The 26464-nt window shown below is 38.1% G+C and overlaps 1 protein-coding gene across 1 annotated transcript in view; it reads left to right on the top strand.

Annotated features, from left to right (window-relative positions):
• Nucleotides 1-26464, top strand: part of FBXL17 (F-box and leucine rich repeat protein 17) — a 504442-nt gene that overhangs the window by 461922 nt on the left and 16056 nt on the right. The window contains exon 9 of the mRNA XM_040492981.1: nt 20470-20612. Coding sequence (XP_040348915.1) covers nt 20470-20612 — 143 coding nt within the window. The remainder of the gene's footprint in view (nt 1-20469; nt 20613-26464) is intronic.

Raw genomic sequence — 26464 nt, forward strand, 5'->3', positions numbered from 1 at the left:
ATCTTTGCATATATGTATTTTTAACAGTCTGGTTTAAAAGAAACTGAGCAAAATATTTGTGACATCTGAGTCTCCATCAAAGGGAGGAATGGGGGGAAACAGGCTTTGTGGGCTGAGTGGTGTAGAAAGAAAGGGAACAACTACATTTTTTTTTAAGGAGGAAAAGAATATTTCTGTGTGTAATATGCAAACAGTGTGTCAAATAATGTAATAAAGCAACTTTGTTCATTTAGTTTACCTACGTCACCCTTTAGGCATGTGGGCTTACTAAAGAGCCCTTCTACAATTCTGTGCCTGACTTATTATAGTAAAGTCATGATAACCAAGGAAAAGTTTGACTAGATACAATAAATGCTATTTTAAAAGATAAAGAAATCTGTAAAAATTTTCCAGAACTATTTTTCTCCAAAATAGTTAAAATAAGAATCATTTGGTATATAAATGTTGAACCATATAGAATTGCCATATTTAATAATTTTTGACCCATAAATATGGCAACTTCACATCAATTAATTTGTTGTAAGGTAGTAAATGTCTGCTACCTCTTTATTTTATATGGAACTCTCTTTCCCACAATTCCATATTAATGAGAGAGTACTTTATCTGGGTTAATAAAATTCATAATATGCTAAAGAACAGTTACAGATATTATATGAATCTTATTAAAACATACAGTACCATGCCTGATTACAGTCTGAAATACAGCTTATGTTCATGGATATGATAATATATTCTGAATGTTATGACTGAAAATATTTTGTAGTAGATAAGCCCTTCATTAGGAGAGGATAGTAGCTTTACAAATCTTCTAACCCCTGAGATGTAATGCTGTCTCGGGAGAGGCTTTCTCTATTTAGCATCTAATAAAAATGTTCTAGAAACTAACTACATTCCACTTTGTTGGTTCCCCTCTATGAGTACTACTTTCTGCTTTTATAGGGTTCATCTTAAAAAGAAATCATTACCTGAAATTCAGTAGATTTTGTAAGAAGCTTCAATAAATGCGAAGCGTTTTAAATAGAAGCTTTGGGGGATGTAATTTTATTTAAAATCTTTCATTTCCTGGCATCTGAACAGTTCTTAAAAGTAATTTATTTAGTGCACACAAATAATTTTTAGTCGCATAGTGGTTACTACATTCTGTATACATATCTAAAAAAAAAAAAGAAATGCAATGATTAGTAAATAGAGAATTATCTTACCTGATATTCTTTAGTTAGAACATTTTATTTTTGTTGAAAGCATAAAATTCCAGAGAACTAAAATGTGTAAATTCTGCTTTTTAACTTCTAAAGCTATTATCGCTGAGGATAAATTGCATTTCTTAAACTAATAATAGTTTGTTTATAACTGTATATATAAACATTTATGATATTACCAATTTGAGGGAAACGTCACTCATAGGCTACTTTTTTGAAGACATCTTTGTCTTTGGACCTGAAAAAAAGTTGGCTGAATTTAATGACTATTGCATATATTGGCATATATTGTGAATAGATGATGCAATGAAGTGAATGGAAGCACAATACTATTTCATTAAGATTTTCTACAATTAACCAAGTGGAATTCTATCTCTAAAAAGATGCACTGAGCAAGTCATGCTAATACACTTATGTTAGCAAAAATGGTTTCTTTACTGAAAATATTCTTTTGCATAAAATACCAGGTGTTTACTTACTTGTTTTCAAATATATTAAAATAAAAACATTTCATCTATTAAGGTGTTGGTGAAACCAGAAAAAGTGTTTCAAATATATTAGGAAGGAAACAGCCAAATTACAGAAACTATTCCTTGAGAGAATATGGAGAATTTTCCAGCATCTGGGATTTAATTTCAGATGTTGTTTAACTCAGTGGTAAATACAGTACTCCACTTGATAAAATAGTTAAAATGCATCCCAGTAGATGTTTTTTAAACAATCTATTAACCATATGGATTAATCTAAATTTAAAGCAGAGTAATATTAAATACGGAGAAAATAATAGGTCAGGGGCCAGGAATAACTAAAAAGATATTATTGTTTAATTAGAAGGTTTACTTACATTTTCCAGGATATACTGCTCACCCTTGATGCTGAGTTGTCCTGCTTTTACTGTGCCTTTAATAGACTGGGTATGTAACACATACACATGTAAAGAGACTGACCTTTCCTTTAATGATATATTTCATTCAAGCTCAGAGGAAACAACTTTTAATGAACGCCTAAAACGGGGAACAATTAGGAAAGACCATACCTTTCCCAGATTTTTCTCACCAATTAAAATAGCCAACAGACCACGTGCATTAATCTTTTCTTTGTTGTAAAATCTTGCTAAAACGATGTTAAAGGGATTTTTTTAGACAAAGAAAATAGGAAAGGAGATAAAGGATGAGAGATGTCAACACATTATTAGAAATCAGAAATAAGAAGGAGTGCTAACCATCTTAACAAAAGCAGGGGAATTTACAACCCAAATGTTTTTAGAGAGGGACTCCATAACAGGTGAGCTTGTTGGCCTGCAGAACCCTGGCAAGGCTTAGCCTTCAGAGGCATTAGGTACTCTAGAAACCCCAAGTGATATGGTCAAAGATCCTTAGATGGCACACTGTTGAGAAAAGCATCCAACATAGAAGAGAGATATTAAAACAAACAGAGAAATTAGGCTAAGAGAAAACAGAGGCAATGCAGATAGCAGAAGAAGACTTCAAAAACTGTAAGTACTATTCTCAGAAATAAGAAGAGCACTTCCTTCCTTGACAAAGAAGAGGCTGCTATGAAAGAAAGGACCTGAGTTTCTAGATTGAATGGGCCCACCAAATATCCAGCACCATGTATAAAAATAGATTTACATGAAGGCAAATCACCTTGAAAATTTAGATTGCCAAGGATGAAAAGGGGATTCTAAAAGTTTCCTAAGAAGGTAGGATCGATGTTTCCGATAAAAAGTAAGAGTGACACCAAATCTCTTAAAACCTATATGGATGGTAACCATTTTGCACTATTTTAAGTATATCAAATCAACACATTGTATGCATTAAGCTTACACAATGTTCTATGTCAGTTATATCTCAATAAAGCTGGAGAAAAAAGCAATATGGGAAGCTAGAAAACAATGAAGCAGTGCCTTTAAACTAAGGAGAAATGGTTTTCAATCTAGACTTCTATACAATGTCCAACAATTAATTGTGAGAGTAAAATAAAGGTGATTTTAAGCATTTAAGGACTCAAATTTTGTCTCTCACTAACCCTTTAAAAAATGTGTTTCATCACAAAAATGAATAAGCATGGTAAGGAGAAGACATTGGACCCATAGGAGAGCTGAAAGAGGAAATCTTACAAGCATGAGTTTGAAGGATGTCAGAAGAGAGGGCATGGAGACAGGATGGTGTAGTTGGGTAATGGAACTATTCAGTTGATTTATTTTTTTGAGCTTTTGGCAAAAATATGGATGGGGATTTGAACTATTTGTAGGAACATTTAAAAAATACAAAAGATGAGGAGCACCTGGATGGCTGTTGGTTAAGTGTCTGACCCTTGATTTCGGCTCATGTCCTGATCTCACAATCCTGAGACAGAGCCCTGCATTGGGCTCCATGATGAGTGTGGAGCCTATTTGGGATTCTCTCTCTCCTTCTCTCTCTCTGTCCCTCCCCTGCTCATGCTTTCTCTCTCACTCTCTCAAAATAAATAAATAAATAACATTAAAAAATACAATAGACAAAAAGTGAACAAATAAAATATGAGGCAAATATAAACTCCACATGAAAATTGAGAAGTGAAGTTTAACCATAGTATACCACTAGGCTCAGTAGTGAACAGTATGTACAGAATCATAATAACATAAATGCTTTCTATGTAATTTATTCTCCCTATCTCACTGAAAGCAAGGACAAGGACTCTGTTTTACTCATCTTTTTATCTCACTTGTTATTTTGTGTGTAGTAATCATAAAATAAATATTAGCCAAATTAGTCTACAGTTTAAGAATTCTCTTTTGTCAACATTATTGATTCAAACCTCACAATTCTTAAAAAAATTTGGGGGGATACCTGTGATTAACATGTAATAGGTATATCCCATTTAGAAAGGGATAGCGACAATTCATCGATTCAAGCCATGAATCTCTATGCCCATGTAGAGTCCCAATTTTACATCCCAAAAGTGTTGAGTAAGAGGTCACCAAAGGAGAAACCATGTTGATGAGCCATCACCATCTTCTGCCACCTTGCTTTGGAACAGAAGAGACTTCCAGAAGCAAAATGGGTGAAAGAGGGAGAGAAGCAGAAGGTGCTAAAATTCAACACAAAAATAGTTCAAACGGTTTTGTTATTAGTAACACGTAACATCTTAAATATAGAAATCTGAGAGAACAGGTATGTCAGGATAAAGGAAATAACAAACATGTGGTGAGGATACTGGACCCAAAGATTCTTAGTTAGTTCCAACTTATTACTCACCTCCCCATATTGCACACAGATAGCCAGCCACAGGTAATCAAAGAAGAATTTGAAAGGAACAAACATAAGACCATACAGCGTCTGTACCTAGCATTTTATTTGAGCGCATCATTTACAAGGGAGGGGGGGAGGAACAAGTGAAGCCAACAGAACAAGAGTGAAACACGTGGATCCTGCATCTAAAGAGTTCTAAATCTACCACAAGAGTGTCCTCCATGTTCTAGGAAAATAAATCACTGCAGAATAATAAAGACACTCCCTGATAAATACATTGATTCGAAGAAATAAAGGAGGAATCATATAGCTTTCAGACATTAAAACAAGACACGTATAAAGGGGAAGAAATCAGATTGGACTTAGTTTCTCCACAACAACACTGCAACACCTGTATATAAAGCTCTGAAGGTAAAAAAATAAGTATGCCCCCAAATTTAATACTTAGCCATGTTGTTCCTTAAACATAAGCCAAACGGTCTTTCAGGCATTCAGAACTTAGGGAATATATGATGAATCTTTCTAAAAAAAAAAAACCACAAACTACTTATAGATAGTATCTAGTCACCCAAAAGATTAATCAAAAAAAGACCTCAGGAATGAAAAAAGAAAAATCATGAAGGAACTCATGGTATTTAATCCACCTAATACAGAACCAGAGCAAAACAACCAAGAGACTTGTGGTTACTAAAGCAGGTGGGAACACTGAAACCTGACAATGTAAAAATAATAATAGAGGTGATGAATATGAAAGGAAGAAGGAAGAGGTAGAAATGCCTACCAGTTTTCTTATTTTTTTTTCTAGAAGGGAGTTGATAGATTTGTGTCTGAGGTAAAGTATAGAATCTTTTAAATGACTCCAAATTCTTCATGTTTTCATACATTTTGTTCTGAATTTATGTAGACTCTTTTAAGAATTATCTTGGTAAAGAAATATTTTACCAAAGTTCTATGATTCTTTTTCAATTCAATTTCTTTACTTTGGTTAAATTCAAGTAAAAACAAATTAAATACTTTTTTAAAGCATGCATAATTATTTCCAAGATTTCTGAAATTATTTTTCTCTTTCTTTTGCTCTGTCTATATATGGAAGAAGGTGCTGGAAGAGTGGTTACCGAGTATTAGTGATGGTATTTCTGGATATAATGGGATTTGGGATAATTTTAGAGTGTTATTGTACTTTCCTTCATTGATTTAACTTTTACAATAACTTGAACCATTTTTGTGCAAACAATAGAGTTATTATTTGAAAAATTTAAAAGGATATCGTGGAACTAAATAGAGTTATTTTAATTCTCCCAAGAGTGAGTACAGATATGTTAGTAACATCTACCAACAAAACCAATGTTTATTTACGGAGCCATATTTCTATTTTCTGCTGGTGTGACTCTTTCAGCAGGGCATTGTTGAGAATCTGTCTGGGGTTTTTGTTATCGTAGAAAAAAACTGAGTTGTCATGCACACAGTTTTCTGTATGAATTAAGATTCTTTGGTTGCAAGTTATAGAAACCAACAGAGACTACTTTAAGTGAAAACAAAACCCAGAACAAAAGCAAATAAATTATTGGAAGAAGATGGGGTAACTCCCAGAATCAGGCTGTGGGAAAGATAAGAACATGGGATCTATAGGTAGCTGGGACTAATGAGAGTCTCTTTCGGTAACCTCCCCCAGGATGGGTGTCTCCAGCTGTTTTACTTCTTAAGTCATTCTGGGCAGAAATCACATACTAGGAAGTGAGTATGCTTATAGTCGGATTTGGGACACATGCCCACCTGCATGTTGGAGAAGGGGAGGGAACCTTTGATTACAGTCCCCATGGTGCACCTTTGGAAAGGAAAATTAAGGGTTTGTTACCAGGAAGTGGGAATGGAAGCCGGGCATGTGAAAACTTCCCATGCCCCTGTCTTTGCCTCACTTTAAACTGGCAGGGAGGTGAGCTTCTCTCCCACTCGGTATACCCCTAGAGGAATTAGCTGATTTAGTTTCTTTATCAGATCTGTTCCTTCATTCCTTTCAAAGTAATTACAGGCTGCTTCTTCCCTGTCTCATGACACTGATTATTAGCTAAAGCTAATTCATCAGCTAGATATAGGTGAAACACCTTTAGCTATCTTTCAGGAAAAGCTTAGTAAATTATTTGTCATTCTCCAACCCAAGAAATATTCTCCCTGTAAGTAAAAGTTTATTAGATACCGTGAGAGGTCTTGGGGTTCAGCCATTTTCTGTCCCAACTATAATTAGAAAGCTAGACAAATTATATCAACTCCTAGGGAAAAATCCACACACATACTCTTTTTAATAAATCCAATTTACTCTATTTGCTTGGTATTAACAACTGTTAATGTTATGTCCAAATTCCCTTCCTTCCTCTTTGAAAAGAACTATATCGCTACAGCCAGTACATACAAATGGATAGTTAATTACTCGGCACAGAGGGTTATGTGATTCATCACTGCAATGTGGAAGTGAATGTTGCCAATTGTCAGCTTTTTCCAAACTACATAGTGTTATATGGTTTATGTCCCAATCAATGGTGGCAAAGCTCCAGGTAGAAATACTACCTAGATGTCAGGGACTCATTAAACTGATCAGTCTGTAAGTCCTTCGTCAGTGATTTCCAAACCTGGCTATGCATCAAAATCACTTGGTGACATTAAAAAATAGGAAAGAAAAAGATACAGCTTCCTGATATCCACCCCCAAAGCCACTGAATCAGAATATTCTGTGTTGGATCAGGGACAAATTCAGGATTTTTCAGGACCTGAGGTTTAAACAATTTGAGATCTCTCTTAAAGAAAAGAATACAAAAGCATCTTGCTTTTACAGAATTTTACAAAAATACATTACCCTATGAGTACATTTCTGTGAATCAGGACCTTGTGAAGGTCCATGTAAATGTTGGACCTTCAGAAGGCCCTTCAGTAGCTTTAAGATAAGTCTACCTGTGAATTGGGGCCTGAGAATAATATATGTATATACGTCTGTGTCTGTGTCTCCCTGCCTGTGTGAGCATTTGCACTAGTGTGAGAACTGGGATTTCTTCTTCACCCTGGAAGACAAAAAGAATATAGAAAGTTTAGTGTTCCCTGAATTTTAATCTAGTTCTCCACTAAACTTTTTTTTTGATGTTTGTTTATTTATTTTAAAAGAGAGAGTGACCTCTCACATGTGCATGACCAGGGGATGGGCAGAGAGGGAGGGAGGGAGAGAGAATCCTAAGCAGGCTCCTCACTGTCAGCACAGAGCCCAATATGGGGCTCTATCTACGGAATCATGAGATCATTCCCTGAGCCAAAATCCTGAGTTGGGCACTTAACCAACTGAACCACCCAGGCACCCCATAAACTTGAAAACCTCAAATTGAAATGCTTTGAATTTCATGTTTTTATTTCCTTTTCCCTTCTTATGGCAGAAAGGTCCATAAGCAAGTTTTTGCCAGTATCTAAGCTAATCTATGGTCTGGACAACGGCCCCTGAGTAGTAACTGCTGTGGTTATAGTTAAGGAGGAGTAAGTGAACTTACCTTTTTGTATTTAATTTTAGTTTGCAAATAGCTTTATGCTTTTTTCACAGGATTTCATGATTTGTAGGAATTGAATTTTGGTACCAGTCAATGTGTTTGTTTGCCTTGACGAGCAAGGTTAGAGAGAAACCCTACTTTCAGAAAGGTTAAGTTCTGGGGCACCTGGGTGGCTCAATTGGTTAAGCATCTGACTTTGGCTCAAGTTATGATCTCACAGTTTGTGGGTTTGAGCCCTGCTGACAGCTTGGAGCCTGGAGCCTGCTTCAAGTTCTGTGTCTTCATCTCTCTCTTCACCTCTCCTGCTCACTCTCTCTCTGTCTCAAAAGTAAAATGAAACATTAAAAAAAAAAAAGAAATGTTAAATTCTTCCCTTTACTCTGGTAAAACTAAGAAATCTATCTAGTTCCTCTTTTTAAAAACCGATTTTTTGGTAAAGTGAAACATGCCTAGTGTTAGAAAAAAAATTAAGTTTGTTTGTTTGTTTGTTTGTGTGTTTGTTTGTTTAAGAAAGAGAGAGAGCATGCCCAAGAGAGAGCAGGGGAGGGACAGAGAGAGAGAGAGAGAGAGAGAGAGAGAGAGAGAGAATGAATCCCAAGCAGGCTCTGTGCTGTCAGCACAGAGTCTGGTGTGGGGCTTGAACTCATGAATTATGAGATCATAACCTGAACTGCAACCAAGAGTCAGATGCTTAACCAACTGAGACACCTAGGTAGCCCACACTCTTGAAAAATTTTAAATGCAGAGACATATAGGGGGAAATGTTTATTACCTATAATCTCCTCAAAGGTACCTACAAACATCTTGGTGATTAATATACTGTAGCTACTCAGTAAATACTTTTAGAATAAAAGAATGAATATGAACTCTAGAGAATGCCAACAAGACCCCTTTCTAAGTTGTTTTTCCCTAAGTGCTTTTAATTGTGATATCTAAGATGTACATATTTAAATGAACATATATTGAACACTAACAAGTAAAGGCCCTATGCTAGATAATGATGATATAAAGATGAATAAAGGTGGTCTTTGCCCCTCTCAGAGTTTATATCCAAGAGAAGAAACTGATATATTCCTACTAGTGCAAGAACACTTAGACACACAAGGACCCAAGGACAGCTATGTAAAATTCCATGCAGGAAATGTCTTTCACATCTAAGTGCCGAAAAGAAAAGATTTCTTTTCTCTTAACACCCTGACTCTTCTCCTTCTCTTACTCCACACCCAGTCCATCAGCAAATACTGTTGGGTCTCTCTACTGTAGTCTAGTTCAACTCTTCCCCATTTCTGTTACATAGCCCTTGGCCAAGCCACTATCACTTCTTGTCTAGATCATTGCAGTGGCCTCCTTACTGGTCTCCTTGCTTCTGCTCTTGCCTCTTACAGCCTGTCTTCAACCCAGAAGCCAGAGAAAGTTTAAATTAGATCATATCACTCCTCTGCCCCAAATTCTCCAGTGGTTTCTGATTTCATTTAGAGGGAAAGCCAATGTCATTAAAATGATCTATGAGATGATTTTGACCACCCCCTTTTCCATTAACTCTCCCCAATCTCCTCTCCACTACTCACCACCTTGCTCTTTTGCTCACTCTAAAACAAACCAGCAACCTTCCTGCCTCATGGCCTTGGCATTAGGTGTTCTCTGAACATAATGCCTTTCCCTTAGATATCTGTATGGCTTGTTCCCTCACCTCTTCAGATCTTTGCTCAGATGTCATTTTCTCTGTGAGGCCTTCCATGGTTGCCCTAATTAAAATTGTAGCACTCCCACCTCTAGGCCCTGCTGAATTTTTCTCAGAAGCCTAATCACCACCTGAAAACCTAGGTATTCTAATTATTTATTTGTATTCCGAATACAAGCCTCACAAGGGCAGGGATTTGCTCTCTTCATGCTCAGTTCCTGAAACATTCCCTGGTGCTTAGGAGGCACTTGATTAGTATTTGTTTAAAGAAGGAAGAGATGATATATTCACTCTGCTGACATCCTCGTGTGTTCTTCCCTCTTCCTTCGGTTTCCTTCCCGTCAGTGTCAAGATATTTTTACAATGCCTGTTGGGCAGTCTGGTAACACATATGTTGTCACCAACCTTGGTATCTCTCAAGCAGTAGTTGCTGCCGTGGCATCCTGCTCTGCTCCACGTGGGGTCAGATAAATATTTGTATCTGATGCCTGCTTGATACTGATGCTCCATCTTTATGGCAGTCTGGAAACTCCAGCTCAGAAAGGTGGACAAGGCAGATCTGTGTCAGAAACACTAATATACTTTTCCATATCCATGAACCAACATATTGAAGCCCAGAATTCACTTCTCATAAAGTGAGGAAATCTAATATAATGTCAGAATTTTTAAAAATATGCATAATTCTTTGATAAGTAATATATGTATTTATGCAGGCTAGCTAGAATAAAAAAGAATCATTGAACCAGGGACTTTAAGGTTCTCAGCTAATGTTAAGATTAGTAAGGCGTTTTTTTTTTTTCTTCCTCATCTTGGATTCCAAAATTTAATAAGGGGATTATCAAGGGAACCTAACATTCCTCTCAGAGGGTTGGTTTCCACCAAAAACAGCACCACTGAAAACCAGAGCAGTGGATCAGATTCCTGTTAAATGAAGGTTAGTTCTAAATATGCCTTTTGTTTATTACGTTTTCAGAAGTCACATACTCAAAAATAGTTTCTACCTACCCAATGTGATTTGTGTCTTTCTGCTATTAAAAATAATTTGGAAAGCATAAAGAATAAAAAATACTTATCCTTGCTTCTGATGAACTTAAAAAATTCTTTAAAAAATTCTTCATGTGACCTCTTACTTTCCACCAACTTGCTAATCTCCTAGGAAGGAAAGCAGGTGCAGCCTATAAATAATGTTGTATTTCCATTTCAGGATGTATAGGGCAGGAGAGTCTTTTCCCCGAAAGGTCAGGGGCCACAGCCAGCTTCTTCCCTTTGTCAGATAAGACTTGCATGTTGCTGTTCTGAGCTCAGTAAGAAGAGTTCTGTAAAATGAATGCCCTTACATAAAGTGTCTTGAAAATTCTACCATAATTCAACATTTTCACTCCAATGTTGTCCACCACAATTTTTGTATTATATTTATTTTTCACTTGATTGTAAGAGATTTAGAGTTCCTAAATAAAGCATACTCCACAGTCTTTGAAATTCCACAAATAAATGAGCATTTGGAAAGTTTTCTATAACTGTAAATTTTTTGAATTTACTCTCTTATTTTAAGAAACTTGAAGATTTTTTTCGTGTCTCCAGAGGCTAGACTAGTTTATTTTACTGGTACATTCCCTCAAATTATGTGGAAAATGATCTGTCGTCTAGAAACAGATATTTTGCTATTCTTTGCTAGGTAGTCTAATAATAGAAAACTTACGTGCCTCTCCTTCTTCATCAATTTAATTTAATAGATACTTACTGAGTGCTTGAAAGGATAAAGGCACATAATATTATGCTGGGATTTTTTTTTAATTTTTTTTTAAACATTTATTTATTTTTGAGACAGAGAGAGACAGAGCATGAACAGGGGGAGGGGCAGAGAGAGAGGGAGACACAGAATATGAAGCAGGCTCCAGGCTCTGAGTGGTCAGCACAGAGCCCGATGCGGGGCTTGAACTCACAGACCGTGAGATCATGACCTGAGCCGAAGTCGGATGCTTCACCGACCGAGCCACCCAGGCGCCCCTGTTATGCTGGGATTTTAAAGCAGTGTGTGACACCATGAAAAGATGCACAACATCATTAGTCCTTAGGGAAATGAAAATTATAACCCCCAATAAGGTAGCACCTCACACCCACCAGAATGGCTATGATCAGAAAGACAGATACCACTAAGTACTGGCAAGGATGTAGAGACACTGGAATCTTCACACATTACTGGTAGGAATGTAAATGTTATCGCCACTTTGGAAATGAGAATGAACAAACTATTCATACCCTTAACAATGTGGATGGATCTCATTAACATAACAGACTGCTGAAAAACCAGAAATAAGAGTACTGGGTGTTTGACTCTATATATTTGAAGTTCAAACACAAGAATACTAATCTGTGTGGTTAGAAGTCAGGATAGTAGCTATTCTTAGTGGCAGAATAACAGTGACTGGAGTTGGGGACGAGTGAGCTTCAGGGGTGATGGTCATGCCCTGTCTCTCAATCTAGAGAGTGTTACACAGCTGGGTTAACTTTGTCAAAATTCATCAAATTGTACCCTTAGGATTTGTGCAATATTCTGCATGCATGTTATACTTCCAAAAAATTCACTGAAGCTGTAAAAAATGAGTGACACTTGATTTTCAGAGACTTAGAGGTCCTAGAAAAGCATTCTCTACATTTGCTGCTTCAAAGACTTTACAACCTAGTAGGAAGACAGGTGTTTGATAAATAATTCTAATATGAAACAAACTCTGATAAGTGCTGTATTAGAAATATAAATAAGTGCAATGAACTAAAGGAAACTATTTACTAAAAAGGACAACCTGGAAAAATAGCATATGGTCACTGTCAGATTTACTACATAATAATAGGAGGAATATGGGGCACCTGGATGGCTCAGTTGGTTGAGCTTCTGACTTCGCCTCAGATCATGATCTCACAGTTGTGGGTTTGAGCGCCGCATCGAGCTCTGTGCTAACAGCACAGAGCCTGGAGCCTGCTTCTGATTCTGTGTCTCCTTCTCTCTGCCCCTGCCCACTCGTGCTCTTTCTGTCTCTCAAAAATAAAAATAAACATTAAAAAAAATGATAGGAGGAATTTAATAGTAATATATCAAAATGGAAGGAAAGGATATAAATTAGAAATACAGAAGTTAAAAAGTATTGGATTGTGTACAAGAAGTCGCTACTGTTTGAGAGACAAAGTTGTATTAAAATATCAGAACACAAAGCTACTTATATCCTTGAAAATTAGTTCTTTTGTTTTTAGTTGACTGACTTTGCCCGAGTTACAGGTTATTCTGTTCAAGTGGTTCTCAGCCCTGGCTGCACATCGGGATCACAGGAGTTTTTATGGCTTCTCCTGAGTCAGAATCTCCAGGGGTGGGACTCAGGCATCTGTACTTTTTCTAGGCACCTGTGATTCTCCTGAACTGGCAGGGCTAGGAACCACTGCTATAGTCCCTGCAGGGTGGAGGGAGCCTTCCCAGAGACCATCACACAACAACGAATGTCTCTGAAAGTGTCATTTCTTTGTTTTGGGGGCTTCTGTGGCATCTACAAAGAAGAGTGCTTTTCATATTTATCTCTTTGTATCCATGCCAAGAAATTTCTTTGCAAATCCTTTTTTCCAAGTATTACATGAAAGATGTTAATCCCACTGTTAAATTTTAACCCTAGTTCTTTCAAGCACCAGGGCATTTCTTCTGATTGTATTGCAGGTACATAGATCCATAGCAGAAAATAGAACTGGAAAGGACAAAATGGCACATGCAGGTTACTTGTTAATGCACTCGTGTGACTAATCTTCCTCCTATGAAGAAAAAAATGTATTTTTAGTTGTAACATTTATATATCAGATTGTTCGCTGTGAAAGTAATACCTGCTTTCACTTAGAAAATTTTAGTTCTCTCCTTAGTTCATTCACTGGTTGTCTGTTAGCTAGCTTATCTACGCTTTTAAACTCTTTATTTTCAAATACTGTTTTTAAGATTTTATTTTTGAGTAATCTCTAAACCCAGTGTGGGGCTCGAACTCACATCCTCAAGATTAAGAGTTGCATGCTCTTCTGACTGAGCCAGACAGACACCCCAAAATACTTGTAGAATTCAGAAAAGTTGCAAAACTAGTAGACAGTTCACATAATACCCTTCACCTAGCTACCTCTAGTGTGATCAACTCCTATAACCATAGTATAATTATCAAACCAGGAAATTAACATTGAAGCAATAAGATAACTAAGTTATAGATCTTATTTGAATTTCACCAGTTTTCCCCCTAATTTTCTTGTCTATTCCAGGATCCAATCCAGGATCTCACAGTATATCTGCTTGTCCTATCTCCTTAGTCTCCTCCTATCTCTGATGCTTCCTCATTCTTTTCTTATATTTCATTACCCTTACCCTCTAGACCTGTAGAATGTTTTTCAGCTTAGGTTTGTGTGATGTTTGGATTGAGATTATTTTGGCAAGAATACTGAAGAAGTGATCAGGTGGTACATGTGATGTCTGTATGTGTTATTACTGGTGATGTTAACCTTGGTCATTTGGTTAAGGTGATGGCTGCTGGGTCTCTCCACTGTGATGTTAGTAATTATACTGACTTCCCTTTGCAGTTGATAAATATCTTTGGCACTATGCTATTATTCTGTTTCTCCCAAAACTTTCACCCACTGATTTTAGCATCCATTTGTGAACTTGGACTGCAACAGTTATTACTGCGGTCTTTGCCTAATGATGTTTTTGTATTTCCCCCATTCTTTCCAAATTGATTCATTGGAATTTTTCTGTAAGGAAGACTTGTCCTTCCTTGACTGTATATCCATCTTCTATCTTTCTACCTCTATGAATATGGATTTGTGGATGCTTATTTGGTTTTCTCAAGTATAGTCCAATACACTCATTTATTTTGAGATTCACATTGTTCCAGCTGTGGCCATTGGCAGCTTCTTCTGAATGGATCCTGTGTCGTTTTGATATGCCCTCACTCTTTTAAGCACCTGTTTTTTCTGATATCACAAGATGTTTCAGACTTATCTTGTATTTCCCTGCCCCAGTGCAGGAATCAACCATTTCTATAAGAAGACTTAATTCTTTTTATTAGAGAATGATATTTATAAATCAAGATCTGGGTGCCTGTACATCACTGCTACTAGAGTGTCATTGCTCCTAGTCTCTCTCAGCTGAAAAGATAGGGAATATATGCATGTATACTAACCCATGCATGCACATACATCATATTTATTAGTTATTTCTATATCTGTGTATCTGTTATGAACCAACAGTTCATTCTAGTACCTCTGATTCCAAATCAATACCACAGGGTTTATTATAAGCCTCTCCCCTTTTCTTATTTATAACTTCTTTCTCTGACAGTAAAAAGACTGGCTCTCATCATTTACAATCCTAGATTACACATAAAGTAGTTACTGAATTGCTACCTCATAGCCCTGTGAGAAATAGAATTACTAACTGGAATACAATGTTTGCTGACAGTTCTTTTTGGATTTCACCTTACAATATCCTGCCAAAATAATGTTTTCCAAAGTGACTGAATTCTTAATTCCCATCCTCTTCTGTGTGGTTATTTTATTTGTCTGGGTCACGCTCTTCATTTGTAATACAATTAGCTTCATTTGTTACTGTTTGTATTCTACTTCCCATTCCCCTACATCCTTGTTAGTTTTAATTTTTTTTTATTTTGGGAGGTATGTTAAACATTACTATGATTCACAGTCGAAGCTATATCCAAAGAGATACTCCAGGAAGTGTCCCTCCCTCCTCAAATCCCCACCTCCACATTCCATGCCCCTTCCTTCCTCCCCTTTCCCACCAACCCCGTATACTTAAACAGTCTCTGTATTTCCTGGTTTCTCTCTCCCATATTCCTTTTTCACAAAGGAGCAGATTTGTAAGTGGTTTTTTTTAATTGTATTCTCTTTTATATGGTGATAGCACACCATATAAATTCTTGCACCTTTACTTTTTTCACTGAATGATTTAAAAGTTCCTAGTATTATTAAAAGTATCTTTTTCAAAAAGTATATTTCCAGGGTATATTCCTGGAAATGGAATTTCTTTTTTTTAATTTTTTAATGTTTATTTATTTTGAGAGAGTGAGAGACGGAGCACAACCAGAGGGAGGGCAGAGAGAGAGGGAGACACAGAATCTGCAGCAGGCTCCAGGCTCTGAGCTGTCAGCACAGAGCCTGACACAGGGCTCAAAATCACAAACCGCGAGATTATGACCTGAGCCGAAGGCAGATGCTTGAACCACTGAGCCACCCAGGCACCCCTGGAAATGGAATTTCTTAGTCAAAATTTAATATATATGTGCTCATGGTTTTCACTTTCTCTGTCTATGGAAATGCCTTTTAGGGGGTTAATGTATTTTCTTGATAATGATATAAGTAACTTATATTTTTTTAACTTGTGTAATTTTTTTTAGAATTTAACTATTTTTGTTAGTTGTACTTAGCACATAAAAACGTATAGTCAAACTGCATTGAGATTAGGAATTAGTCTTGCATAATTTATCTCTTTTCAAGGCTCAATAAATATCATTGTAATGTGTCAACAGCCCCTAGTGAAGGTAGTAATCACACATTACATTTGCAGCCCTATCATCCCAGGTGCAATCTACAAGTTCATGATCACCAATAGAGAGTAGGCAGTTCAGGAGCTCTAGCAGTGACATAATGACTAAATACTTATATAATGCTCACATTTTCCCGGAGCATTTTATTTTTCAAAACTCTTTAAAGTCTTTTCATTTTATATCAACTGCACCACTGTAGAATGCTTTGGGAAAATATCACATAAATCATGCCATTTATGTAGTGCCGAGCCCCTTACATGTATTATGTCATTTGCACCTCAGACCAACCCCGTGAAGTAAGCAGGACATATAGTCAACATCCCCATTGTCCAAGTGAGGAAGCTGAGACTCAGAAAAGTGAAATATCCTGAGGTCAGACATCTACTAAGTAGTGAGCCTGGAAATGAACTTGAGACTGTACCACACTACAAGTGTCATGGGTAGCTTGTGAAGAACAATGAAAAAATATTCAAAGGTAGGATATAGTCACAAAGATGTAAATTGTTCTATATATTCTGGAATTTACAGATTCTGGTGGACCGTGTTTTATGGTCACCGTGTTTTACTTGGCTCCCTGCAAGCTGTAATGGTTAAGTCCTGAATGGTGGTAAAGGGGAAAATACATTCTGTACATATGCAGGCTCCTCAACCACCCGTGTGCTGCTATGGTAGAACCAACACTGGCCTTGGAGCCAAACTATCTCGGTGTGCACCTTGGTTTTGCCACTTAGTAGGGGTGGGGCCTGGCTAAAGTATTTAACTTCAGTTTTCTACCATAAAATGAGTATTGTTTTTGCAGGGCTATTGGACAGATTAAAAGTAACTTCATCAGGAAGACTCTCCCTAGTGCCCACCCCCTGCCCCCCCTCCCCCGCAAGTGTTATTCCTAAAGTAATCAGTCAGTTTCCTTCAGAACATTTGTTACAATTTAGATTTATATATAGTGGTGTGTTTATTTGCTTCACACCTGTCTCTCCTACTAGAATGTAAGTTAAAGGACATCAAGGACTCTGCTTGTTTTTGCTACTCTGTGTCTCTTATACCTACTCCAGTGTCATTAATCATTGAATAAATATTTCTGAAATAAATCCTGCCACCTCTTGGCCTTGTTTTTATTTCAGCTGCACAGAATGGCCTACAGCTGCCCTACCCTTTCACATCTCTCTATGCTTACATATGCTGTTTCCTTAGCCCAGCATACTTGCCCAAGCTCCTTTGTTCTCCTAGAGAATCCTTACTCATCCCTCAAGACCTAGCTCAGCTCTTCCATGAGAGCTCCTATGATTTCTCTTCTCCCTTGAAGAGTGAGGGGCTCCGGTGCCCCCTTGGCATGCTTCTGTAGTAGACCCAAACCATATTCCAGTCATTGGTGCGTTCCACTAATACTTTTAAGAACTACCTCCGTACCAGGCACAGGCTAGGGGCTGGGCATACAGCAGTGAATAGGAGCTGTCATACTTATGGGAGAGATGGGCTACAACAAAGTGAATAACCAAACAAATTAATAATAGCGTTTCCAGTAGTGGCAAATGATAGAGTGATCCATTTTGAGAAGCTGACCTTTGACTTGAGATCTGAGAAGCGAGAATGAGATAGGAATGGGAAGAGAGGGGGGATGAGCATTGTATTGTCACTATTTACTTGGGTGTTCCTCATTTCCACCCCACTCAGCTGGCCTCTGAGCTCTGAATCTTTCTGTCCCCAGCACCTAGCACAGGCCCCTCATGTCACACCCACGGTTCCACTTCCACACGCCAGTGGTGCAGCATGTTAGAACTGCCTGGTGACTGGCCCCATGGTTCTGACTTAGTAGATCTCATGTGCAGCCGGGACTGAGAGCCTAATTCTCAGCCTATTATCCCTCACTTAGTGTCTTGTGACAGGGAAGGTCATTCAGTCTTTCTTTGACTCAGTTTTCTGATCTTTAAAATGGAAATAATAATAAAACTTCATAGGGTTTCTGAGAGGATTTAATGAAATAATTGCCTAAAATTCCTAGCCCAGTGCCTAGCCCATGGATAGTCAATAGACATTAGACAAAATGCTCTAGAGCAAGTACTCAGGAGGTGTTTGCTGAATAAATGAACAAGTTAAGGAATAATAAAGTTCAGTTCTTACTTTACGGTATAGAGCTGTGTCAAACAAACATAGAATGCCCTGATTTATCTTCAGTTGTCTTGTTTACTGCTTATTTTAATTTGGACAAGAAAGGAAAAAAAGGGAAATAATAAACACCAGTGTTCTTAGCAGTTAGAATCAAAAGCTATTGACTCTTCATTTGCTTATAAAGCAGCTTCTAAAAAACTTCTCAGATCATTATTTTTATGTTTTTCTGTCCGGGGCAGGGCTTTCATGTTCTAGCCTCAAACCTAAATAAAAGTCCACAATCTACCAACCTGGGGCCTTCTGCAACTTGTGATTTGTCATCTTCTGAAATTACAGTTTGAGATTGAAAGAAATTTTATGTATATTCTACTTCAGTCATCATAGGAGATCCTTAGGATAGCATAACTAGTGAAATTATGATGGTGCCAGAGATCATGGCTTTCTTAGGGCAGGGACACCGATGGGATTAGCCTACGCACAAAATATCATTCAGACCACTTGGCAAACCTTTGGCAAAACCCCCTCTACCCTGCTCCACTTCCTTGAAAACTACATGTCAAACTAGCGGGGCGCCTGGGTGGCTCAGTCGGTTAAGCATCTGACTTGATTTCGGCTCAGGTCATGATCTCATGGTTTGTGAGTTCAAGCCCTGTGTCAAGCTCTGAGCTGACAGTGTGGAGCCTGGGTGGAATTCTCTCTCTCCCACTCTCTCTTTTCCACCTCTGCTTGTGCTGTCTCTTTCTAAGTAAATTAAAAAAAAATAACAAATGTCGAAGTAGGTGGGCAAAGGTGAAAGCATGAACAAATTCATGGCATGAGGAATTTCTAGGAAAAAAAAAATTTGTGTCCTTCATCGCATTTTCACTGGAATACACTGAGATGATGGGTGTTTTTGTAAACCTTAAATATCAGGCTACTTAGGAGTGCTTTGATACTTGAATCATAGGCATGAATTTTCTAGTAAAAAAAAATATTACTGAGGTAATTGGCAAAGAGATTTTGCCAAGTTCTTTTCTGTGAGCTGTAAGAGTTAACATTTATTTATGTGAGTAATTCACTCTGCTCTTATCAATCTAGTCAATTGGAAAATATCATCCGCCTTTAATGTCACAGAAATCAACTCATCCTATCTTAGAATGAGGAAATAATTAGCAAACAATTTCTCTGTCCTTTTTAAAATGTGTGGCATTGTTTTCAGGGTTTTCTTTTACAAACCAATGCACCATGAACTTATTCGGGCTGGAGGTATTGAAATCTGTTTTTCTGCTCCACAAATGTAGAGGTGTGCATGTCTATCAAGTCAGAAGTCCGTAGCAAAGAGCCACTTCACTGATTGGTCGCTCTGACAGGGTGCTGGGTAATGGAGCAGTGATAAGTGGTGCACATCGTAGATTATGGGATAAGCATCTGCCCTTTAGTAGTGGTCCAATGCTAAACAGTCAAGAAGACTAGAGATACTGATAGTTTTCAGATGACAGGCTTCATTTTATATGTTAATAGAAGGAAGACTTCTGATAATGGTGAGGAAATTCAGCATAACAAATGCATTCCCTTTACCGCACTGTAGCATGGCACCAATTAAGTTCAACTGTATGTATAATGTACTCTTAATTCCTAACAGTCCCAAGAAGGACTAATGTGAAAAATATTATATAGTCTTACATTTTACAGATCGTGAACAGCTGGAAAAAATTATGCCAATCGGTAAAGAAATTTATATGTGGTATAATACACCTCAAAATGGTGCTTACATGGATTTTTCTTTTAAAAAATTTATTAAAGTTATCTTGGGTAAAGTTTAGTTTCTACTCAGCATTTTCTGTAACATTATATATATAATTCATTTTAATTTATTCCTTCTGCAGATATGAATGTTTGAAAGTACAGGTAACCTTGTAATGAGTAAAACTGATAAGAAGCTGTGTTCCAATGAAAGGGGAATTATGGAATGATTATTCACTTTGTGAAAGGGTTTGTCATAGAGCAAGCTTTCCTAAAGCATTTCAAATTTAATTTCGTTTACAAAACATTCATTTACACACAACATTTCAGGAACAAATTTACTGAGGAAATGAGAGAAATAGTCATAATAAGATAGAGATCCCATACACTGCTAACATTTATGCTTGCTTTCTCTCTTTCTGTCCCTCTCTGCAGCACTGATAGCCATTGGCCGGTACAGCATGACAATAGAGACTGTGGATGTTGGATGGTGTAAAGAAATTACAGATCAAGGAGCCACCCTGATTGCACAGAGCAGCAAATCTCTAAGATATTTGGGACTGATGAGATGTGATAAAGTAAGAGTTACCTATCAAGTTGGTAGTTAATAGCTTTCTATCATATTCTCTCTCTCTCTCCCCCTATATGTATGTATGTGTACGTGCACATACATGTACTGTTACAGTTATGCATTGCAAGATGCCTGGTTTTCTAAACTAATCTGAGGTTATTTTTGCATTTTTCTATTTAAAAATGAATTTTGTGCTTATGCAGAAAGGAAAAGCAATCATACGCACAAATTATATTTGGCCTCCTGTCCCTAAGTCCACGGACCAAAATTAAAAGTGTTTGCACATCACACAGCAATGTGCAGGGTCTAACGGTAAAATTCTTTTCTGGATTCCAAGTTTCCTGCAACAGTAAGGTGGAAAGAACAGTGCCAAACTGGTTTTTCACAATTTGAAGTGTGTGGTTTCAGTGCTCAACATGTATGTATTGTGGCCATCTGGGGGCAAGAAAGGGCCAGTGAGGGAATATTATGTGGGAATTTGTGCCTTTCTGCACTTAAGATGTCACTTTTAGTACATGATGAGAAATGGTCCCAGAGGTCCCACTGAAGGTGTGTGGTGCTGGCCAGAGATGTGAGTGTGAGTTTGGGAAATTGTGCCACGTTTAATATGGGGCCCTTGAAGACTACGAAGGAAAATGATAAAAATCTGTATTGATCACCAAGTACTACCGAGATGCTTCCATGTTTCCCCTGTAAGTCTAAGAAGTGGTTATTTGTGCTATGAACAGGAGAAAATGGAGACTTAGTGAGACCAGACCCTGGCCTGAGGCCTGTCATCCAAGATTTTACCACAGGTCTCCAGGGTCTGGGCCCAGTGCCCGTGGCACACCCTGGGTGCCGTCTCCAGGCACGGGGTCTGCCCCCTGGGAACAGATCCACCTCAGACACTTTCTCAGAAAGTGCTAGCATCTTATAATAATTTACACATGTGTGCTACTTTTGCAACTGGTGATTAGGGACAGATCTAGCAAAAGAGAGTGAAACTAAATATATATGTCTCTCAAAGGACATGCATTTTCTAAATGTACCAAATTTGGGGGCCAATAGAAGAATGGCCCAAATCCTTTGTGTGCTTTTGTCATTTTTGTTAATTGACCTAGTTCTTTTCTCCAAATGCTTTAAATGCTTTAAAATCCCAGCTTATACTAGGCCTTTGCCAGTTAGTTATGTTTAGAGAGATTTTACTATATATTCTCAGCCCAGCCTAAAAAGCTGGCTGACTTTGTTACTAAGCAACAGCACTTAGACCCAGGGGTTGCAAGTCTCCCTCAGATTTCACCACTAACTAACCTAATGCTGCTACTAACCCTTTCACTTTAAAATGACTCCTCTGAGGAGTCTGAGGAGTCTGAGGAGTCTGGCTCAGTCAGTGGAGCATGTGACTCTTGATCTCACAAGAGTTGTGAGTTCGAGACCCATGTTGGGTGTAGAGATTACTTAAAAAATAAAATTTTTTTTTTTTAAAGACTTCTTTTAAAACAAGTTAAAGAATCTACAGTAGGTGGAGTATTCTAGAAACGCTAAACAATGACAGCAGCTTTGCTCAATGTCTGCCAGAAGAAACTGCTACTACCTGGGTACTACCTGAACCAAGGACGCCAAAATGTATGCGTTCAAAACGGATCTGTATATCCACAAGCACTCTTAGAAATTACCATATTTCTAGTCTGTACTCCTTAGATTTGTTGAGGTCAGCTCCACCTTCAGAGATGAATGGTAAAAGTTTATGTTCCAGTTAGTACAGGAGAAGATTATTTCCGACATATTTGCTGACCAGCATTTTGCTTATTTTAAGTTAAGGAAAGGACCCTTTTCTACCCAGATGCAAATTAGTCCAAAATGGGATGGGGAGGCTGTTCTGATTAGTGGGCTCCCTGAGAGAGCGTTAGTCCTTTCCTCTGGCGGCCTCTGAATCCTGTCTCCAACCACTGAACTGCTCTGAGAGCCTCTGGCTCCAGCACCATGCTGTCTGCCCATAGCCTGCTGTGGTGCGGCCCAGCCCAGAGGATGCTGGGGCCAGCCTTACTGCCTGGCGTCGTTAGGCTTAGGGCAGCTCAGAACCAGACACAAGAGGTTCTGTGAGGACAGAAGAAGTTTCCAAGCCACCCACAAAGTGCAAATAAAGCCTTGCACATAATCGCTTGTTTGTTGATTTAGTTGGATGGAAACCTAGAGTAAGTAGCTACTCAGCTTTCAAAATTTGTGTTATGCAATCTGTCTCCAGATTTTAAATTTTTATCAAGACTCAAAGTAACAATGTGAGTAACAAAGAGGTTAATAGTTGAGGGCATGGGTTCAGAGGCCAGAGTTAGGTTCACATCTGGGCTCTGCTCTTAGTGTTATCTTGGGCAGTTACTCAGTGCCTCTGTTTCCTCATTTGTAAAATGAAGATAATGATAGTACCTGTCTTGTAGAGTTCTGTGAGCATTTAAGTGAATGAACATATACCAAGCCCTTAGAATAATCATGTTTGTTATATATAAAATACTCAGTTCTACTGATTATTCTTATCATCAATGTCATATTAACCTGTGTTTTGATATTTGAAATTTCCAAATGAGAAAAACTTGTACTGCCTGCTATCTGATTTTGAAAGGAAATTAGACAGGAAAAAATAAACTAAGATTAGAAAAGATGCTGCCCTTTTACTTTTTCCTCAGTTAAAATTAAGGTTATTATTTTCTATACTAAGATGTCAAAATTACATTTTTTTTTTTTTACATACTCAACAAAGGAAAACTAATGCCTCCATAGGACAATCTGTATTTAGAATCAACTTACTAACCAGGGTGTAGGGATAAAGAAAGATTTGCAGGGTGAGAAAAGGCTGAATTGAAGAGAAGACAATTCAAATAGGCAGGGAAACAAAAAGAGAGTAATAAGAAAATAGTGGAGAAAAATAAGAATAAAAATAGAAAACACAGAGAAATCATGATCAGCATATGGACATGAAGACCCACGATTTATCTCAAGGTGAGCATCTGTGCCAACCAATAATTGAAGAACAAAACTATTTGGGTCTATCACTCTTCTCTCTGTCCCTTAACCAAATCTGCTAACCGTTAATAAGTCATCAATTTGAGCTCTTCCCCTTTCTGCACACCAACTGGATCCAAAGGAGGAGCAAGAAACCTCAATGGTCTACACCATTAACCCCCTTGTCAGGAATATTGTCACTGGGATCCCTGCGCTGGGGGAAAGATGGGGTTTGTGATGTCTTTGTGTCCCGGGCTTGTGATCTGCGATCCTGTAGTTCTGCGAAATAGTGAAGGCAGTTATATTTTCTTTCACACACAGCCAGTTTCATTTGGGGCCACTTATATTTAATTTGGAAGCTATACTTTACCGAACTTGAGCTTTTTTCCTCACTTGGGCTTTTGAGGAATTGAAAGAATGACGAAATGCATTGCATTTGTTGTAGGAAAAGGTGTTTTCCTCCGTCTCCCTGTTCTTTCTCTCTCTCATTTGGTAAACAAAGAACAGATGAGAAACATTCACCATATTCTTAGCAGATACAAGCAACGTGCGCTTAGACTGTCAGACAACTTGTTTGGCTACAACATTGGTGACTTGTAGGGAGGAGTCCTCCAGCCATTCCACAAATGCAGCATTCCCTGAACACTTGTAAAACTAGGAAGTGCGTTAAGAAGCCCGTGTTTGAGTAGCTGTTCCGATTGCTGGATGGATAAGCATGTTAGAGGCATTACTTTGAGTTTTAAAGCCGACGCCACTTAATCTCCTAAACTTCAGTGCATTGTAAGAACCAAGAGAAGAAAACGCTGTGTGAGACGGCTTTGATGAATTGGGGTGAACTTATATTCTTAAAGACTGTTCAAAGGCTTACTTGACCTTGGGAATTAGAGTTGACCCAAAATCACCTATCAACTTAACACGCATTTATTTGGTGATTTAGTTAAAACTGCTTGTATAATCAACGGGACTCTCTAATAAGAGTGATATGTTTACTCTGCTTTCCACAATTATAGACAGTAGGTGGTTTTGGTCAGAGAATATTTTCACAACCTTAGAATAGAATATTCTGTAGAATTCTAGAGTCCATATAGATCTGTTTCTTCTCATAATAGGATATTTTCCTCATTTCTTACAAGGCCGTTTGGATGGAGAACAAAACTGAAAAGGACAAAAAAAAAATCATGGGAAAGCTGTAGGGCAAATGGAAACGCAATGTTCAAGGTTAATGAAAAATGTTTGGGGTAACAGGGTTGATGAGAAGGGAGGGAGCCCAGTGGCATGGCATTGGCTGAGAAACCAGACCTCGCCAGAGGCAGCCTGGCTGGTTTGGGAAACCTCGGTGATAAAAAGTCGTGGTGGAAACCTCTGCAGTGTGTGTTAATACAGAAGTTCGGAGACAGAGGGCCTGAATTATGAGCAGCGAATAACATCATAAATGTAGCAATTCTCAAATGCCAAACCCTTGTGAAAAGCAGTTGGATGAAGAAATGCTGGAGCTTTTAAAAGCTCCCTTTCACTTTCTTTCTTTCTTTCTTTCTTTTTTTTTAAACTTCATGCAGAACTAATTTTACACACTGTTCATTTGATTTGAAAATGCCAGCGTCTGGGGTATCATTAAAGAGCGTTATTGAGGGAGCCACTCTTGGCAAAGCATTTGGCTTAAAAAGCCTATTTGTTCTTATGTCCCTGGAGAGTTGTAGATAGGAAGGAGAAAGTGTACCTCAATTTACCTAATGCCGCCCCTCTGCCTAGGCCGGGACCAGGTAGCTGCCCTTCTGTTGGGAGGAGGCTCCTTCTCCTTGGCCTCTAGAGGCGCCAGGAGGGTTGTGGGGGCCACATTACTGAAGGAATAGACGCAAATAGATTTTGAAAGGTCCACCCCAATGTCCTATGACCAAAGCCTCTTGGAATTTCTTTGATTTCTAGTTGACATAAATTAGAATTACACAGGCGTGAAGAGTCCGCCCAGAAAAGATCAGAGAGGCTGCTGGGGGAGGAGAAGCCTCTGTGTGATCCTATTGATTATCCAGCTGCCTTCAGGCCAGGGGCCTCTGCGAGGCTGACTATTATTGATCCACACCATGGAAATAATCGAATTAATTCATTTCTCATCAAACTACCATTGCCAAGACCTTTCTCCTCACCTGCTCCAATTCCTGAAGTACTTAGTCGAGGAGTGAAATAGATGATTTCTTTCAATAAGAAATGATTTCTTCAGGTCATAAGAAATTCTTGTTTTCACACAGAGTTCCTCATTTAAATGGTAGGGAGATTTAATCAAATCAATAAGAAGCCAACCCAGAAAGCAAGTAATAGAAACCAGTCATCTCTTTAAAGCCAGAAATCTACTTTACAGCCTTCAAATATCAAGGGCCAAGTTTTGTGTGCCCGATTTAATGTAAAAATATTCAGGAAAAATTGACCACTGCATTTTTCAGGAAGTAATTATGGTAAGAGAAAGCCTCAACAACCTAAATATTTCTGTGGAGAAAATGGAGTTTTTATCAGCTTGTTTAGGAATCAGGAGCAGGAAAGCCCTATGGGGAAAATAATATAGGACTCTGTAACTAATATACAGAACTAACTGGAAAAATCAGTTTAAAGGAAAAATAATTTGTGGGGCGCTGTGTCCAGGACTGTTTGGGTAGCAATTCAGCCATGAAACAAAGTGTGTACCTGCGGGGACTCCCCTCTTCCCTGCCATTCATGCACAGCTGTTTCCAGATTGCCCATAGCCAAAACTGAGAATTGAAAATTTATGCCTTATCAAAGAAAATAAAGTGAAAAAACAAAACGAAACAAACCATCCTGTGCTGATAAGGTGGGAGTGGTCTTGCCTGTGTTAGACTGTGCAGCCCAAGGCCTAGGCGACATAACCATTGCCCT

The sequence above is a fragment of the Herpailurus yagouaroundi genome, unplaced genomic scaffold, assembly GCF_014898765.1.
Source record: "Herpailurus yagouaroundi ecotype Mexico unplaced genomic scaffold, PumYag 29, whole genome shotgun sequence".
Classification (NCBI taxonomy): domain Eukaryota; kingdom Metazoa; phylum Chordata; class Mammalia; order Carnivora; family Felidae; genus Herpailurus; species Herpailurus yagouaroundi.